The 20,303-nt window shown below is 41.0% G+C and overlaps 1 protein-coding gene across 2 annotated transcripts; it reads left to right on the forward strand.

Moving 5' to 3' along the window:
• Positions 1-321: 321 nt before the first annotated feature.
• Positions 322-20,261, forward strand: rfx3 (regulatory factor X, 3 (influences HLA class II expression)). Of its 2 annotated transcripts, none has more exons than XM_030435322.1 (17): positions 322-559; positions 5,283-5,395; positions 5,503-5,591; positions 6,782-7,040; positions 8,787-8,861; positions 9,151-9,332; positions 9,562-9,681; positions 9,774-9,898; positions 9,978-10,093; positions 10,886-11,001; positions 11,195-11,346; positions 11,433-11,530; positions 12,322-12,471; positions 12,598-12,806; positions 12,905-13,058; positions 13,740-13,782; positions 14,321-20,261. In XM_030435322.1, the coding sequence occupies exons 2-17, from the start codon at positions 5,288-5,290 to the stop codon at positions 14,599-14,601; spliced, it is 2,277 nt and encodes a 758-aa protein (XP_030291182.1). In that variant the 5' UTR covers positions 322-559; positions 5,283-5,287; the 3' UTR covers positions 14,602-20,261. The 2 variants fall into 2 exon arrangements, with proteins under 2 accessions (XP_030291182.1, XP_030291181.1); XM_030435321.1 differs by having other exon boundaries at positions 326-559; positions 11,192-11,346.
• The last annotated feature ends 42 nt before the right edge of the window (positions 20,262-20,303 follow it).

Consider the following 20,303-nt stretch of genomic DNA (forward strand, 5'->3'; position numbering starts at 1 on the left):
GCATTCACAAATTATAGCATTTAAATGCTCCAAGGGGTCAAAACGCCCCTTGACATTTTTTGATAATGCTTTAACTTTCACTTCACTATCATTTGAATTCAGGACTAGTTTTTTTTATACTTTCCACCTGTTTAAAAAAAAAAAAAAAGCACCAAGACTGCAACACTTCCAATCCAACATCCTATAACAGGTGAATATTTTTATTTCTTTTTCTTTAAATTTTTTTTTTTTTTTTTTTTTTTTTTTGATGCCTCCGAGTAAATCGGGTGCACCGACAATCCTTGTAACATATTCCTTAATGATCACAGATAGATCCATGTGTATTTGGGTGTGATCTTCCCTCTGTTCAGTCTGTATTAAGTGCTCTTTAATCTCCTCCCACCTGACCGCTAAGGTTGCGCGCTCCCGGTGAGTGAGTTTTATAGCAACTGTTGCCCGGTGAGGCAGCGCCATATAGTCACCGTAGTCCTGGCGACTGTAACCCACCAACAACAACCTCTCGCTCCATCATTACCACCTCCTCCACCATCCTCATCTCATCAACCAGTTCACAGCTCAGGTTTGAAATGCATCTTTTTTTTTCCTCCACCGCTTCGGCACCCGAATTCAAGTCCACGCTCGCTTCGAGGGGCTTATGTAGAGAAGGGGATATTAGCGCTGTGGTTTTTATGTTTTTGTGCGCTGCTGAGTGAAGCCTCGGTGGGTAGCTGCTGGGGTAGTTTGCTAGCGAGGGTGTTTCTTTGTGACGTGGTAGCCTTGCTTGCTAACGTTGCCTGTAGATACCCACAGCTGTGAGAGGTCCTGCTCGCTAGCACAAGCTAGCCGTGTCCTCTCACCGGGGTGCTTGGTGGCTAAAAAAAACTGAGCCGAGCTCGTTCAGTTTTGGCAGAAAACGGCTTTTCCGTGTGTGTGTTTAAACTTACAATGCTGAGTGGTAGCATCGGTCTGGGCTAGTCACCGATGCTAGCTGGTCAGCTGGAGCAGGAGCAGGTGTCTGTTGTTGCTAGGTTGCTAACCTTCTTACAATGCCTGTTGGTATCCCATATTTTGGCTAATGTGACGGTGATATTGCAAGTTTGTGCTTCGGGGGGTTCAAATCTTACTGATAAACCAGAACCACCATCGTCGATCAGCAGTGGGAAGTGCTGTGGGCTAGATATCCATACACTAACTGCTATTGACAATAGCTAAGCCATTACTTTCCCTTTTGTCTTAGGGAGCAAGATAGCTTCGCTAGCTTTGCATCTGCCCTCTTTGTGGCTTCAGATTGCTGTGATAAGCTATCTAATAACACAGGGCTAAGTTTTACAGAGGGGGAAAAAACGCCTGCCAGATAAACATAGACATATATTTATGATAATACCCATTTTATCAGCAATCATTCCGGTTTTCTGCATTGCACGTTCTGCAACTGGGCTGGCAACGTCAAGATTTAGCCATCCCTTCTGCAATACAGACACACTGCAGAATATCATCTTTAAATGACAGTTAAAAGATGATATTGTGTGTTTTTATTTTAATTATGCAACACAAAAATAATAGGAGTGAATTCACTTATGCATCTCACTGAAAATGAGTCGTTAGGAAACAGCTTAATATTGATGTTAGGCTCACTCAAATTGGGCAATAATAAGCTAAATTAAATAGAAAATATTCCATATTCACTTTCCTCACTGCAGAGTAGTACACGTGGCATTTTGTGAGATTCCTTAATCCAGAAGCAGGTTAAATTTCTAGAGACATGGTTTCTTATTGTTGCATCACAATTATCCTTGGGTCCATTGGGTCTCCTGTGCAGCTGCGACCTCTGATTCCCATTAGGTTACTGAACAGGTGTGTGTGTGTGTGTGTGTGTGTGTGTGTGTGTGTGTGTGTGTGTGTGTGTGTGTGTGTGTGTGTGTGTGTGTGTGTGTGTGTAGAGAGAGAGAGAGAGAGAGAGAGAGAGAGAAGTGGCTGGGAGGACAGGTGCACCTCTAGTCTCTTGACCATCAAGGCCAGAATCCCTGCGCGTCCACCGCAGAAAATGCATTTAGCAATAAATCAAAATTTGATTGTCTCCTCGTCGTCTCTAGTATGTCAGCCATGCATCTGTAAGTGCTAGTGTAGTAAGAGAAAGCCCAGTCACTGATATGCAGGTGACAGATCCAGTAACAATAATACTATTTTTATGCATAATTTAGGCGAAGCTCAAAATTATATTTATTGATCTGTTGGCGTATACACCCCCAAAAATATGTAATGGGAAAACACCCCTCCCCACACTGAACAGGATGCTAGGAACTGCTAGTTATCAGATCACCTTACCACTTACCTGTAGTCCGGTAGCACAGAAATAGTACCATGCCACCTGCTGCCTGGATCCTGTTACATTTCCAATCACTTAAAGAGGGGCTGATTAATTCAATTATTCAGTCATCCATTTTCATGGCTTAGCAGAATGCAGCAGGTTTGGTTTTGTGTTTGCACCGGCCTGCCAGAAATAATGTATATTGTTGATGAAAGGGGAGACTTTAAGGGCGCGCCCCCCCCCTTACCTAAAACCACATGTGGCAATCAGGATGAACAGGTGCTCAGGTCATGTCCTAAAATAAGGTTAAATGTTGAATACTTGATTTGTTTGTAAAAAAAAATTTTTGACATAACAAAGTATCCCATGTGTTGATGCAGTGTTTTGACCGCAAAAGAAACATTAGCTGTCTTCAAAAATACAAGTAACTCCCACTTTTCTTTATATATGAAAACATACACACACAGAGATGCACACACTTCACCTCCTCAATTCCGTCCTCCACCTGTTAGGTTCCTGTGTGTGCGCCTGATGATGCTTCTCTTTTGCCTTTTGAGATTTTGCGCGTAGTATAGTTTTCAACCTTCTTCACCAGCTCTTTTTCCTTTTACTTGATGCATTAGACTCCCCCCTTTTATCATACATGATCATTAGAGATGCAAATCATGGTTCTGTGTATTATCTGGTGGCTGTGTGTGCGGCTGAACCTTGCACTCTTTACTCTTTGTCGCTTGTAATCTTAGCAAGTGGAACTGAGGGGAGAAAACGCAGGGCAAAATGTTGCCCTCCTTGGTGGCTTTTGTTCCTCTGTGTCTTTGTAGGGCTTGCACTTGCTCAGTGGAGCACAGTATTTAAGTGGGCCACAAGGGAGTGCCTGAATGGTGAGGCAGGAGGTGTGTTAGAGTGTGTGTGTGTGTGTGTGTGTGTGTGTGTGCGTGCGTGCGTGTGTGTGTGTGCGTTTGTGGAGGGGGTTGGGGTGAGGCAACGAGAGTGTGTTGTGATGCATGGGCTCCTTTCCTCAGTTTAGGTGGGCTAAGTAGGGGCTGTGTACTTGAACCTTCAGATTTCTACTTTGGTATATAAGTCTATATTCTTCTCGTCACAAGCCCTTTATTTTAGATTTGGGATAAAGTAAGCTGAAGGGTACAGTTTGACTCCTTACATTTGTATTGCTATCCTGCAAACATAGGCTGTCATACTTCAGGATAAAGCAGTTGCTTGTAAAGCTGCAATGATTAATGGATTAGCTGTGGACTGTTATTGTCAATTAGTTGCAAACTATTTTGAAAACCAATTCATCAGTTAAAGTAAAAAAATATCAGATTCTTGCTTCTTGAATATCTGTAAATATATTCTGGTTTCTTTATTCCTGTATAAGATTTAACTGAATGTCTTTGGGTTGTGGACAAAACGAGACAATTGAGAGTGTCATCTAAAGAAAGAACTAATCGATTAATCGAGAAAATGATCAACAGATTAATCAACGGTGAAGATGATCATTATTTGGTACCCTAGTTCCCTGTCTGTCGTAGTATTTTAATCACCAGTAATCAGATTTGTCTTCCTTCTTTTGTTTTGTTTTTTTGATGAAGTTATTTTCATAGCTTAAAGTATCTCGCCAAAGTTGCAGAATATAAATATTTTAACTGGATATTCATGTATTTTTCCGTGAGCCAAACTGCAGCCTGTCTAGCAACAGCCTCCTGACATTGTCTGACAGTGATAGTATATACACATATCCCCTCCCCGAGGTGTTGGAAATAGTCATGAAGCAGAAGGCTTGGCGTTAATGAATCTCTGTATGTTTAAAGAAACTGCATATTCCTTCTGCTGCTTTACTATGCCTCATTCTCTCTATGCACCAGGAGACTGACTCAGCTTTGTAGTTAAACTTTGAGGTTAGTCACCCAGACACGAATGAAGTGATAGCCTTCATCCCAAGAAAAAGGCCTGTATGATAGTGAAGATAAAGGGAAGGGGCAGGCTGTCCCTAGAGAGATTCAAAGCTGTTAGGAGAGGCAGCTTAATTAACCAAGAGAGGCTTGTTCATGGAAACTGTGATGGGGAGGAGTTGGCCTTCCCCTGGAAGGAATGGGTGATGGTAGACATGCTATTATTAACTCACAAACACAGGTTCACCATCAGTGTCTCTTCACACTTCTATCCTCATCTTCAAAATAGTTTGCTTGAGCCTTGATTAGTAAATACTGCATGTGCAATAGAGCTCTTTTACAAGTAGTAAAGACACAATCTGAAAATGATTAAACTAACCAGTAACAAGTCCTGATCCAGGACTTACACCCTCCAGTAATGTCAAACCTGTAAAAGTCAGAGCAACGCGAAGCAGCATCTATTTGGAGTTTGTTAAATATTAACTTGTTTTATGGCTGTGAACATGGAGACAAGACCATGTGTCACTGATGCATGAGGCTTTCAGTACATTGAGTACCACAAGGCAGAAACAGGTGCTTGGTAGAGTTGCTCTTGAACAGCTTTAGCAGCATTGATTAGGGCGAAAGAGAAGAGAATCTGTGGTGAAACCTCCTGTTTTCTATCATGTCTAGACTAGTATCTAATTTAGGCAAATTTTATGTTCTTAGTTAACCAAAGCAAATTAGGATAATTATGGGATAAGGGTAAGGGTTAGTTTTGACATGTAATATGATAATTGTCTTTCTGTAATGTTCTAGACAGATTTTGAAGATAGTTGTTGAGCTTATTCACCAGATGTGATCAAATAAGACAGGGTGGTTAAAATGTGGTCCTTTGCCTATTGGAAGCTATAAATCTGTTTGTCAACAACAACCAGGAGATAAAAAAAGTGTTTAATCAAGTAATCAGTCTTTTGATAATACATGAGCATTGCCTCAATGATGCATTAAGATGCAGACTTGTAAAGTTGCTTGGCCGATCAGACCTGTAGGGTGAGAGTGGCTTTAAGTTTAGTGATTGTGATCATCATCTTTCCACAATAAATTTTCTCTGTCTTATTTAGGCGCCATGCAGACCCCTGAAGCAGGCGCTGACTCCACCTCCACTGTCCCTCTTCAGACCACCGTGCCTGTCCAGCCTACCGGCTCCACTCAGCAGGTGCCTGTCCAGCAACAGGTACAGCCGGCCTGTCTGTGTGTGATCGTGTCTTTAGTTCTCATCGCAATATGTTACTTAAGTCAATTTAATAATTAATTTGCAACACTTACAATTTGTTTTGCCAGGCCCAGACTGTTCAACAGGTTCAGCATGTTTACCCAGCACAGGTGCAGTATGTGGAGGAAAACAGTGGCGTCTACACCAATGGCAACATGTGAGTCAATCTGTTACCCAGTTCTGCTCTTGTACCACTCCACAAATATTAGCGCTGCCTCCCTGCAGCCTGTTCTTTCTCCTCTCGAGTCTCTTCACACCATCATTCATGTCACAAGCACATGATGTGGGTGGGAGTGCCTTAATTTTTTTTAGTGTGTGTGTGTTTGTTTTCTTTTCTGAGGGCTGTGCAGTCGTGTGTTTGATTGTGCTCAGTCACCTGAACATGACCAGAAGTAGGCCTGTCTTTTAAGTGCTGACGCTACGGCAGGGTCCCCTGGGTCTGAGGAATGGGGTTACATACCACTAACAAGCCCAAGCTGTGTTTGTCCTACTGTGATACACACACACACACTCTCATCAGTGCATGTACTGACAAAAACAGGCGCACTGTGTGTCGGCTCGGCTATTGGTGGTAACATTTAACGTAAGGGTCACCGCCACTGCTTAGAAATGCACAGTCATACATACACCAAACTAGAACCAGGCTTGTATCAAGTCCAATCAGTTTTATTTATACAGGCCAAAATCACAATCGTAACAACTGTACAGTCTTTAAACCCTTTATTCAAATAAGGAAAGCTCCAAAAAGCAAGTGTTTATAAAAAAAAAAAAAAAAAAACCCTTTTATTTCTGATACATAATAAATATGAAATATACATGAAAAATGTGGATCCAGAAAGAAGGCAGAGCAGCTTGAGTTGTTGCCAAGTGGCACCACACAGCCTCCTCTCCATCACGGCAACCTGGAAGAGGACTGGCCACACAAAGAAAATAATCAAAAAACAATCAGAATATTTACAAATTACGATGACAAAGGTACACATGTATGTAGATTGTAAAACACACCCACGGTGTGACAATCCAGATCAAGATAGTATGTGAGAGTTATAATTTACGATCACATATAATACATTTTGGATCGTCATCACTAAGTAAGTTACTGACAGTATTTATTCTGACAAAACGAATGATAAACATATGTACTTTGGAATTGTTTTCATATAGGCCTCATAGGTGTCTTGCCTAAGTAAGAAAGTATACTTGGATTAAACTTTCTTTTTAAGAAAACACAAAGTAACTACTGATAAAGTTATATAAAAATGATTCTTTTATATTATTAAATTATTTGTATTAGTTTTATTTGACATCAGTTTGAGCACTGATTGACTGCATACCTCTCTCCAACAGAAGAACTTACTCGTACTCAGAGCCGCAGCTGTACAGCCAGAACAGTGGAGGGAGCTACTTTGACACGCAGGGCAGCTCGTCACAAGTGTCCACTGTGGTGACATCTCATGGCATGAACAACAACGGAGGAGGGGGCAGCGGAGGAATGAGCATGAATCTGGCGGGGGGTCAGGTAATCAGCACCAGTCCTGGAGCGTACATCATGGACAACCCTGGACCCCACCCTGCCACCCAGACCGCGCGAGCTTCCCCAGCTACTGTAAGTGCACAGCACCCACTCATCGGGGCACCTCACCTGCCTTTGCCTGCCTGCTTTTGTGTGTTCGGTGACCATTTCACCCGTGATTGTAGTGACGTTGTAGCAGTGTTGTTGTCACAGTACTGGGATTTCTAATTTCGACACAGTACCTTGAACAATATTCATATTCGATTCCATGTTTGTAATATTTATTAAAACATTTTTATACCATAGCTTGTGTACTGTGTGTTAAGAACAGCAGCATTTAAGTTGATGTGTCTCTGGAGGAGGTTGTTTAGACACAGCTTTTAGTTTGTCTGGCACCCCTTAGCATATACTGTATGCTCTGTTTCTATCATGCTTTGCTGATCTGAAATGTCGGGCTCTGTAATATGTGTCATGGTTTCAAACTTTCTGTTTGTGCACAAACAACACACATTGTTTCACATTATGAAGAAACATGATTGTGTATGGTCTGTTTTATCTCTGGTGATGTGGTGCGTGGGCTGGGCCTGAGTCTCTCTAGTGATCTGACTACTGCCAGCAATGTTCACATTGTAACCCTTAATTTTTAGTGTTCAACCAAAGCAGTGCTTTGTCTCCATCCCTGATTTTAACTGTCTGTTATTCCCTTGCTGTGGTGGAGGGGCTAAAATCTGAGAGACGGTGTAGTAAAGGGTTTTGGGAATGTGCTTTTGGCAGCGTAATGTGATTATTTTGACAGATCATAGGACAGATATGATTCACAATCGGTGGGAATGATTCTTTTTGCATCTCATTTTAATTTTCACAAAGAACTATGATCACATCATTATAATGTGGTATTTGTTGGTGTATAGCAAATGAAGATGTTTTCTTACATTTGGAGAACAACGGTTTTTAGGCCAGGACCTCTCTGAATCTGACTCATAGTCTATCATAATGACCACTTCTGCCAGGAATGTAGCAATGCCACTTGGTGATTGACATCGGTTATGTATGGATGTGAATCATGGCGGATAGTTAAAAACCTTCAAATAATGTCTTTGCAAAAGCAAAATTATTTTTTTGTCTTCAAAATGTGTGCAAGGGCATTTTATCTCGTCCTTGTCTAACCTAGGTGACATCCTCGACAAAGGGCCTAGAAAATTAGCAGTATTCTGAGGGAATCGCGGTGGTTACACGCTCGATAATCGCAGATGTTTCTGAAGTTTTAAATGATAAGAATTGGTATTGATTAACAACTCTGATTAAATTAAACTGAAACACCATGCTAATTTGGCAAAAATATACATAAAACGTTTGGTGTTCACAAGTAACAAAAAATATGTAATTAAAGTTGTCCCCATGAGTATACACCAGCTTTTTCTGCATAACTCTTGAGGTTGCTGCGCAGGTGTTACTAAATCATCTTGGCACACTGCCCTGGTCTTTTGTTTCTCTAATGGAGTCTGGCTTTTCCTCTGCACATGATAGTTGTTCTAAGTGGATGTGTGCTGGCGGAATCTTGGAGACTTGTCTGTCTGCCAGCTATCCATGATTGATGTACTGAGTTGATCCCATTGAGCCTATGTCCCTGTTTCCTCAACTCGAAAAAGATTTTCCCGAAATAACAGACCGTCCTGCTCTTGCTTGGGTGTAGTGGTGCTTGCTTTGGGATCCTTCCTAGATTCTCTTTATTTTTTTTTTGCTAGTGGCCACTAATGTGTCAACTCTTCATTTTTCTTTCTTTTTGTTTTTATTTCCCCCCTCTTACATTTTGTCGTCCTGTGCTTCATGGTTTATCAGATTGAAATGGCGATTGAGACGCTCCAAAAATCTGAGGGTTTATCCAGTCAGAGAAGCTCGCTGCTCAACAGCCATGTAAGTTGCTTTTTTACAAATGCTTTCCCTACCTTTACCTTGACTTTTGCTTGACTCGCTCTCTTGCTGTTCCGCCTCAACCCTTTATAAATTTGAGTTTGATTTGGAGCTTGCTGTTTTCTGTTGCCAGTTTAAATTGTTACTATTTCTTTAAATTCACTGCCTGCTATAGAAATGCTTTGCGGAGTCGTGACGCTGCAGCATCAAGATTACAGTCTGAAGTCTTGGCAAACACTTTGCGTGGACCACTGTGCGACTCTCGTGTAAAACAACATGTATTCCCTTGTAGCTCCAGTGGCTGTTGGACAATTATGAGACAGCAGAGGGCGTAAGTCTACCACGATCCACCCTCTATAATCATTACCTGCGCCACTGCCAGGAGCAGAAACTGGACCCTGTAAATGCAGCCTCTTTTGGAAAACTCATCCGCTCCATCTTCATGGGACTCCGTACAAGGCGCCTTGGGACAAGGTTACCTTTTTTGTTTTATTTTTCTTACGTAAATTCTTCCATTTGGCGATTTAAGATTGAAATCAAATGGCAGTGTGCTTGCCTGTCTGTTCTTATCCCTATCCACAATCACCATCAGCCTCATTGGTTCATCTCTTCAGTCACTTTCTTGCCATCCATCTGAACTTATCTGTGAAACCAACATTGAGACTCTGAGTCGTGTGTTAACTTTTACTTTTTTGTCTGGCAGAGGGAACTCCAAATATCATTACTATGGTATCCGCGTGAAACCAGACTCCCCACTCAATAGACTCCAAGAAGACATGCAGTACATGGCCCTCAGACAGCAACCTGTTCAGCAGAAACAGAGGTAACACAGGCAGCTACACATGCATGCAGACATGCAGTGTGTGAAAAAAGTTGCAGTTTTTCTGGATACTGAGGAGAAACATTTGATTCCAGGTTCAAACCGGTGCAAAAGTTTGATTCCTGCTCTGGGGAGAATTACTCAGGTGGCGGCCAGCCTATTCCTGGTGCAGCAGAGCAGACGGTCATCGCGCAGAGCCAACACCACCAGCAGTTCCTAGGTCAGCTGCTTTTCTCTTTATTTGAAAAGTCATGTAACCTGTAACATGTGCTGAACAATGCTGAATGTCACCCCAACAGACGCATCACGGGCACTCCCTGACTTTGTGGAGTTGGACTTGGGACAGAGCAATACGGAGAACATCAGCCCAGAGGATGTGAAAGCTCTCCAGTCCCTTTACAGAGAGCACTGTGAGGTTAGATGAAGTGCTTTCTGTTCACAGCTCAATATGGTGCATACATGTAATTCACAGGAGGAACAGGGGGTCTGGTCACTAAGTAATCCCTTCGATATTGTAGAATTAATTGATGAAACATCATCAATATGACCATGCGGGCATTGTGACCGTACACTCATCTATTGATCTGCCTGGGCTAGCTGCATTTCAGTCATTGCCCGCTAAATCTATACCACTTATTTTCTATTAAGATTCTCATTCTCTCCTAGGATCAAGTTCATCTTTTCCCCCTCCTTACATATAAGGAGTGTCTATCATGACAGCAGTTTACCAGTTTAATCTTATTTAAGCTGTCTTTAATTAGAAAAGGCTAGTAAAACTGACTTAGGCTTCACAACAGTGTGTGGAAACTTTGAGAAACTTCGGAAAAGGTCATGTGTGCTTACAGCAGCAGAGATTTTTAAATGCCATCGGCTGGCATTTTGGAACAGAACTTTCTTCCTCATCTTGTGAAGTCTTCAATCACAGCTCTCTTAATGCGTGGAAACTAAAGATCGGGTCATCCTCAAGTGACGGCCAAGGCCTTACGGTCTGACAGACAGCTGTTCACCTTCTGCTCATGATTAAAGTCGGCTCACCTAAAGTACATAAAAACAAAAGCATTTCCTCACATTCCCCTAGTGGTATTTAGCCATGTAGATAATTTTGGGTTTCACTTACATGTCTGTAGACAGTTTTCAAAGGCGCTATATCTTCTTCTTCCAGTGACAACTATTCACCACTTTTGTTTCTTTTTTGCTTTTGTTCCAGGCTATCCTGGATGTGGTTGTCAACCTCCAGTTCAGTCTAATTGAGAAGTTGTGGCAGACATTCTGGCGTTATTCTCCCCCTGACTCTGTAGAGGGTGCCACTGTAACAGAAAACAGGTGAGGTCAAGCTGATGATGATATGCAATGTTTGATGTTTATCTCCAATGAAGTCTGTCAGCCTGTCGGTGAAGAGAATCATCAGCCTCCAGAACATATTTAACAATCATATATTTGAACTTTATTCATTTGAGGCTCATCTCCAAAAATTCCAAGGCATCTTTCTAAGTCTGGTTTGTTCCCTCCTCAGCAGCGTAAGTGAGATTGAAGCACGACTCCCCCGTTCGCAGCTACTGGTGCTGTGCAGAAACGAGGCTGTACTCAAATGGATGAGCACCTGTGACCATCTAATGTACCAGGCCCTTGTGGAGATCCTCATCCCTGATGTCCTGAGACCCATTCCCAGTGAGCCACAGTCACACCACCTTTCACGTTGACAATTGTTAACTCGCTGATGTTGTTTTAATCTTTTCTAAAATGTTCTTTTTCAGGTGCCTTGACTCAAGCCATTCGCAACTTTGCCAAAAGCCTGGAAGGTTGGCTCAATAATGCCATGAATGCCATTCCACAGAGAATGATCCAGACTAAGGTACACTTGCTGAATTAATGCAGAGTAAAAATGCTGAACAGTCACCTGTTACGGTTCCTAAATTATACAATTAAAGGTCCACTGTGTTGGATTTAAAGGGATCTATTGGCAGAAATGCAATATAAAATTCATAATTATGTTTTCATTTGTGTATAATCAGCTGAAGCTAAGAATCTTTTCTTTAGATTGGGCCTTTTATATTTACACTTGTATGGATTCTGTCATGTTGCACAGCCATGTTTCTACAGTAGGCCAGAGTGGACAGAAACTAAGCATTGACTCTGGTAGTGCCTTTCGCTTGTTTTGCATCTTTAGCAGCCAACATATGGGCAGGTGAGGTGAGGGGTATTCAGTTGGTTGCAATCAGCCAACCTAGCTAGGAGTTGCTAGGCCCTGTTTGGAAATGAGCAGGGTCAAGCCTTCAGTGCTGTTCTTCTCTCTTCTTCCAATTAAATACTCTCCAGTTCTGATATATCTGATGCTAGCAGCATCTATGCTAACCTCTGGAGGATCACCATTGTTTTCAAACAAACAGTCACCACTGTGTTCAGCCACTAGCACATAGCTTGAAGCTCTGTAAGATAGATTTATGTGACCACATAGTTAAGTGATCTTGCAAAATATCAGCCACTTAGGTACAACGTACAAGACAAGCAAACCTTAGAGGCCACTACATCCTACACGCTGGACCTTTAATATCTGAGAGTAGTAGTTCCTCTGCGATTAGTTTTAAAAGGCATGTATACTTACAGTAGGTAACACCTGGACATTTGTGTACACTCCTCTCACAGATTGCCGCTGTTAGTGCCTTTGCGCAAACACTGCGCAGATACACATCTCTGAACCACCTGGCTCAAGCGGCACGTGCTGTGTTGCAAAACACGTCACAGATCAACCAGATGCTGAGTGATCTCAACCGTGTTGACTTTGCCAACGTACAGGTTAGAACAGCTCTCTGTGTCTGGATATGCAGTTGCGGTGCTTTTGTTGTTCCTTCCAAAAGAATACTTTCCTAAATTCACTGTACTAGTGTGCACATAAAGTTCTTTCTCCATGTTGCTGTACAGGAGCAGGCATCATGGGTGTGTCAGTGTGAGGAGGGAGTGGTTCAGCACTTGGAGCAGGACTTCAAGGCCACACTACAGCAGCAGAGCTCTCTGGAGCAGTGGGCGGCTTGGCTGGAGAATGTGGTCACTCAGGTGCTCAAGCCCTATGAGCACCGGCCCAGCTTCCCCAGAGCAGCTCGCCAGTTTCTGCTAAAGTGGTCCTTCTACAGGTCTGCAAAGAAAAAAAAAACGCACTGAGATACACCTATGAATGTGCAGCATTGTTTTGAAAAGACAAAACACTTACAGTGTCTTCATGTCTCCACAGTTCTATGGTGATCAGGGACCTGACCCTGCGTAGTGCTGCCAGCTTCGGTTCCTTCCACCTGATTCGCCTGCTGTACGATGAGTACATGTTTTACCTAGTGGAGCATCGTGTGGCCCAAGCTACTGGAGAGACACCAATTGGTGTCATGGGGGAGGTACAACAGTGACATCCTATCTTCATAGTGTTTTATAATGCCATCATGATTCACTACAATGTATGACTGATGCACTTTGTGTCAAATGTGTAATTACCTCTGTTTGAACATTTTATATCGGTTCATAAAATTACTCCTGATAGGATGTTTTGCATTATTACAATGTTGTATCTCTTATAAACTAAAATATCAGTTCACCCAGAAGTGAAAATGTGTTCATTATCTACTCACCTTCATGCGAAAGGAAAATCGGGTAACATTTTGTAGTCCACCAAACATTTCTGGAGCTTCACAGCAAAACTGCAACTTTAACATTCTCTTAAACAACTGAAGTAAGTTGGGACATAAACGTCAAAAAAGAGACTACGTGTCAAGGGTGTAAATAATGCCTTTCTAAGTCGATGTTAAATATCGGGGCCTCTGGACACTTGGATTACGCCGGACGAGCTGTATGTAGCCATTTTTTGGTTTTGTTTGTTGTTTCCCCATCAGTTATTTAGCGGAATGCTGCAGTGCTGTTTTGCCATGAAGCTCAAGAAAAGTTTTGTGGACTACATAATTTCATCCAACACTCTATACCGGCACAAGGCTGAGTAGAGAATGACTGAATTTTTGTCAAACAAAAACTATTTGAACTCGTAATGGCCCATCTAATTATGATGTTTGCCTCTCTGCTTTCAGTTCGACAGCCTCAACACCCTCTCCCTTTCTAACATTGACAAAGGTATGTGGCAAAGAAAAGGGCAATCGCCTAAAAACTCAACCAGTAGAAAAGAGATCCTGGTGCTAATGACTGTATCAGCTTTTGAGCAAAAATGATATTTTCCAACTCAAAAGACTATTTTTATAACCAGTTAAATTCAGCGGTCATTTAGGTCAGTAGCAGTCGCTTGAATATGCGGTTAATGAGCTGAGACTGATGAGACTTTCTGTTCACCCACACAGACATTTTTGGCGTTAAGACAATACAATGTGGTTGCACACACTAGCTTACTGTGGCTTTTTTAATATTATTATTGTGATGTATTTGTGTTGCTTTTGTTACATGTTCTCTTGTTTTTGTTTAAATCCTTAATCATGGGGGAAAAAAAGGCAAAATTACACCATGATCCTCTGTAGCAGCAGTGCAGCCAACATATGTTCATAAACGAATGTTTTCAATGAAACAAGTTTTTTACTTGTTCTCCAGCTGTGTGAATCTTCCTTCATGTGATTTGAGTTTTTAATAGAGTTTTATATATGTGTTGCATTCTCCCGTCTAGATGAAACCAGCGGGATGGACAGTGACTTAGAAGACGACATGGAGGAGTCCGGGGAACCACTTGCCAAGCGAGAGAAATCTGAGCATGAGGTGATCCAGGTGATCCAGGTTGGGGCGCTAGAGGACGGGTCCCACCCTGTGGTGGGGGTCGTCCAGCCAGGCGTCCTCCACTCGCTCCCCCAGCCCCCACAAGACCACACTGAGCACATCCTAACCCCCTCTGCCGGTACTCCCACTATCCGCCACTGCAGCGCCACAGGCAACACCTATGCCTCCGTTTGAGGGTCTGAGGGCGCGGCTAACCTTGTCTGGCCTATTTTTGCTATCTCACTCTCCACATATCTTTCTCTTTGTGAGTCTAGATGTTTCCGTCTTTTTCATGCATTGTCTCTGTCTGCACTCGTGTGGACAACAGTCTCCTCTCCGGGTCTGTGTGGGGGAGTGCTGAAATGATGATACTCTGGCCGAGATGTGCTGTCCGTGTCTGACTGCTTAGATTCTGGATGTGTCGTCGTCCCATAAGTCTGTGCTCTATCACGATGCAGCAGCTGGAGGAGGACTAATTTGACCCGTTAAAAGTTTCCTGCCTAGGCATGACTTAACGCCTCTGTCTATATTGACGGTTTTGATCTTGGAGGAAAATTGAGGTCCTTTTAAAACTACTGATGTCTCAGAGCTCAAATCCATGTCACTAGTCCCCGTGGAGCAAAGTCATCGACTCAAGACCTTTGCCTATTGTAAATAGTTTTTGCTGTACTTTCAGTTGGTATTACCCAAAACTCATGGTGCTATCACTGTGTTTGGTTTTGTTTTAATCTCCACTTCTCCCGACTAATTTTAGTACAGTTTATATCAACATGCATTCCAACTGCCGATACAAGTTTGGCTGAACAAAAATATTTTGAGTATTGTATGTAGCTAAAAAACAAAGGGATGATTTTCTATGTATGACCTACATATCCTATCTGAAAAAGGATCATGGGGCGTTTTCGTCTGTTCTGTTTAAGATTATATGGTAGCCTCCCACTGATAACCGCTTATAGATTTTAGCCACAGAGAAAGGAACCCCTGAAGAAATATCTGTGCTGCTACTTGTGTGTGTGTGTATATAGAAAACGAGATTGAAAAGACCGGCTGTACAAAACCACTTCCTCAATGCTAGCTTTTCTATGCACCCCGTGCATAACGCTTGCCTTTGTTCATTTTAGATGCTCTGTAGTGTCGTGACGAGCTGTAATCTTGAACGCAACTTTTACCGGACATGTTCCCCTGTTTTTTGCAGTTTCTGTCTTAAGGAAATTTCTTCAGTTCACGAAGGACCAAAACCAAACTAACAAGAGGAAGCTGAGAGTGAGCCATCCGGGCCCACCCGAGAGCTGTTTTCTGTCCCACAGTGCCATGTTGCAGAGCAGAAGGAATGTCAGGGATTTAATGTACCTCGGCTTTATCATAGTGCCTTATCCTTTAAATGCAGCTGTCCTTGTAGTCCTGCCTGTGTGCTGTAGAGAGCCCCACAGCCCCTCTGCATTGTCCCAGCCACAGATTTTTGGCTTTTTTCTGGTGACTCGTGGCTGGATTTGGGCTGGCTCATCAGTGTTGAGACCAAGGGATGCAGGCACAGACACACACCTGTTGTTTTTCTCTCTGGATCAGCTCTACTAAGCTCACTACTTATCTGAATTGTGGTCTTTAGCCTTGCTCCTGCCCTCACTCTGCCCTCTAGAGGCCTATTCTTGCATTAGCCTTTGTTGTTGGGTGAAGTGTGTATGTGTGAACACAGGTCTGCGCTGTGTTTTTATGTGCATGTGTGTGTATATAGACCTGTTTGTCGGCGTGTGTGTGTGCGTGTGCGTGTGTGTGTGTGTGTGTGTGTGTGTGTGTGTGTGTGTGTATGTGTGTGTTGGAACACATCCATCAGTCACCCTACCTCAAACCAGTGGTGCCAGCCCTTTTGACGCGTGCAGCACAGTCACCAAACCTTATTGCACACACACCACTGTACTGCACAAATCTCAACGCGATAGAGAAAAGCTGCATTGCTTTCTCTCACCTCTGATACATTTTCACTTCAGTTTTTAGCCCATAAAAAGAAAAAATGCTTTCATCCTTTGTTCCCTGTTTGAAGATCATCTTTGTACAGTGGACCAAAAGTAGATATTTTGTGATATTCAAAGAGATATATAGATATATATATGTATAGTATATATAATGATGATACACTACATATATTTGTTGCTTTTTATGTGGTTGATCTGATTGTTTATATGTGATTGTTTCTTTTTGGGTAGCTTCTCTGTAATTAGTTCATAGACTGTGAAATGGGAAAGGCATGGGGACTAACTTTTGATTCATTAGACTACATCTATACTTGAACTGTTATAGCCTTCTATGTCATGGAGAATATTGAGATTAATCCTCTTAATAGGAACGTTTTGTTACTAAAATGATTTTGGTATTCTTATTTTATTTTTTATTTTTTTCTTTCAGGCTTGTTAAAATGGTCTGCACCATATCGCTGCAGAAATGTTTATTTATTGATATTTATTGTGTGTTTGTTTTGGTTTAGATGCTTACCCGTTACACCATAATTACAATGGGTACCGTTGATGAATCATGAATCATACCACTATAAAGCGCAGACCTACTGTACAGGAGGACCAGAAGGTTTTTTTTTTGTTGTATTATTTTTATTTTTATTTTTTTCTTTCTATGTATGAAGGTTGATTAAGGATTTTAAAAAGGGATGGCACTGTATTTGCTGTATTCACAGTCCTTTATGTTCTATGGAATCAAATTGCTGCCATGCAAAAAAAAAAGAAGAAAAAGAGATCAGTGTCAGGTAATAAAGTGAGAAGTTTGTTGTCATAACAAGACGTTTTTTTTTTTTTTATAAAGAGAAACTTTTCTTGTTATAACATACTATAACTGGTGAAACATGTTTCATGTTATCCATGATTATGAATATTGTTATAACAAAAAGGTTTCTCTGTAATGTGACACATTTGTTTTAGAAAAAAAATGTAAATTACAAGATGTCAACATTTGGTCAAATAACATGAAACATGTAATAACATTTAATTCAAATTATTTAAAAGATGCCTTTACAATTGGTCAAATACATTTTAAAGAACAATGCAATAACAATTTCTCCAACAAATAAAGAAAAAGTCCTAACATTTAGTTAAAATTAAAGAAAAAGATGTTATAACAATTGATCAAATAAAGGAAACGTCATAATTGGTCATACATTTAAAATATAATGTCATAACAATTGGTAAAATATATTTTTTTTAAATGTCATCATTGGTTATATAAATGGAAATTAGCATGCAGTTAGTCAAATAAAAATATTTTATAACAATCAGTGATGAGACATGTAGCATATCGTTTTGACAGTTTCTTATTAATTAATAAGTTTATTTCCTAATAACATCAAAATTTATTATGACTTGAAAATATCGTCATTGTTTTAACAATAAATGTTATAATGTTAAACCGATTTTTTTTTTCTTTTTCTTGCATGGCAGAAAGAGGCTTCTATAACTAGTAAAAGATTTTCCGTTAGATACTGGAAGTAGACGGAATCATTGCCGTCTGTTTTGGGCGTGCTTGTGTCAAAAACACTTAACACATAAAAATACTGCTCGTCATTTTAGCTTACTGTGTCGAGGACTCGCAGAAATGTTGTTAAATTATTTCCACGGCACTTTGGGGGGAATCTGCAGAGTTGAATTCTGGCAACCCCAAAAAACACACGTTCCTCGTTGATTAAACCGACAGTACACATCTCATGCTGTAGCCTTACCCTCATCCTTCTGGCTTGAAGTGTGTGTGGCTCACAAAAATCTAGGAACAGAGCGCACCCAAACCTGGCTCTCTTATTATGTTGTTCGAGGACACTTTTGAAAAGTCTGCGAGAAAAGGTCAATGAACTTGAAGTAGCGGGAAGTTGAAGGCCTTGAGGCCATTTTTGTTTCCATCAGTTTGTAACCTTAATGAACTCGCACGATAGATTGCTCCCTGACTCTTGGTATTGAACAGCTGAATGCAAGGAAGGGAGCAGAGAGGGGAAAGTGATGAAGAAGTCCAATAGCAAATGAATGGATACAAAAAACTCAGATTATCTCTTAGACTTTTCTCCACAGCTGCCCACGAATCTTTGCTCTCATAACAACCACCTGACTGACTCCAACACTCTTTGGAACAAACTCGTAAAAAAGTGACAAGGTTCTGTTAGATTTAAACATTTAAATCATGGTGTAAATCTGGGTAGGAATGAAGGATTTGCAGAACATCTTTTCTTTCTCTCACTGATTGATTTTGTGTGTGTGTAAACATGAATCTCAGCTCCCTTGTCATACAAATTGACTACAACATTGTAGATGTGAACTTTGTATTATTTTTGTGCCTGAAGTGCAAAATGGCTTATAAAAAGTTTTTTTTTTTTTTTTAATCTTAATTGTGTGCTTTAGGATCATAAGTGCTTTCTGGTCTTGCACGCCTACCATGTGCTGCTAGGAACTGTTGTTTTGTTGATTTCCCCCCATTTGATTTTTTTTTTTTTTTTTGTTATGTTAAACTTAGGTGCCAGACAGTGATCTATCTTTTTCTGCATCTCAAAAGCCTGCCTGGGCAACACTGGACTGATGCTAATGCTGCCAACACAATTGTACTTTTTATTTCGGTGTCTTTTAAAAATTTGAGATTGTTTTTGGTTTTTTTTGTAACAGCTGTTTGCAAAATGAGCCCGGTTCCAACCAGAAAATGAAGAAAAAAAAAAAAAAAAAGATGAAAAAAAAAAAAGACATAAGCTACTCCTTACCTTGTCATAGGAGCTGAAGCTAAGAGATGCCTCTTCACCTGGACTTAAACGGCAGCTTCACTGAACCCATAGCAGACTCCAGTGCCTTTAATTTCGCCCCGGCCAGAGCAGACGGCCTGGGTGACTATTGGGTCTCTGGTGGGCTCCAGATCGAGGCTATCAGAGCAGACATTTCATTGCACAGGTGCTGCCACTGAGAAGACACCAGGGTTGAGGAAGCATAAAGACCTGTCCTCAAGACTCGACTATTTATTATTTACTGGATGTGACGCCACACACGCAGACACTCACACACACACACACACACACACTTAGTAGTTTACACATGGTAGATTACCTGCAGACGGCTTTTTATTGTACAGAACTGGTTAATGAACAAGGAGAGTTACCGTAAGTAAAAATGCTCTCTTCTGACTTGTTTTCTTCATGATCGTGATTTCTTTTTCTTTTTTTTGTCAAATGATATTTTCTGAATGCTGTGACCCGTTTGAGATTCGTATTTGGATGTTTTCAAGTGCCATTTGACAGTCTGGTGAGTCGTGGCCATCTGTAGCACGCTCTAATGCAAGCACAAGCATTTGGCAGTGGCATTTGGGGAAGGTTTTTATTTTGATTCACCCTAGACGAAAATATGTACATATATCAAAAACTGAAAAAAAGGTATATTTATTTGTGTCCTAATTATTTGCTTTGTTCTTTTTTTGGTGAACATTTTAAGAGATATGTTGGCTAAAGTGCTTTTGTGATTTCTTTTTTTTTTTTTCTCCTCTTTTTTTTGGATGATGTATAGTATCTGATATAATATATACACAAATTTCATGTGACTTTCTTTTTGTGTGCCATTAAGTTTTCTCTTCTCAAATTGGCGAGCGAACCAATGCGTGTAGGGTGATTTGTATTGTGTATTTTACATAAAAAAACAAGGACAATTGGGGGACTTTTATATTTATAAAGACATTATCATTTAGTGTGTCGTATTGATGAATATAGAAATTATTAAAGACACATGTAGTTTGGTTTTCTGAATATTTCAGATCTCAGCTCAGGCTAGCTTCTTAGTGTTGTTTTCTTAAAATTTGTGACTCGTCTTTGCAGTAAATAAACGTTTTCTTGTTGAAAACCGGTGTCCTCTCTCGTAATCTGAACTTTCACACACAATTAA

This window comes from Sparus aurata, chromosome 12 (genome assembly GCF_900880675.1).
Source record: "Sparus aurata chromosome 12, fSpaAur1.1, whole genome shotgun sequence".
In the NCBI taxonomy this organism is placed as follows: Eukaryota; Metazoa; Chordata; class Actinopteri; order Spariformes; family Sparidae; genus Sparus; species Sparus aurata.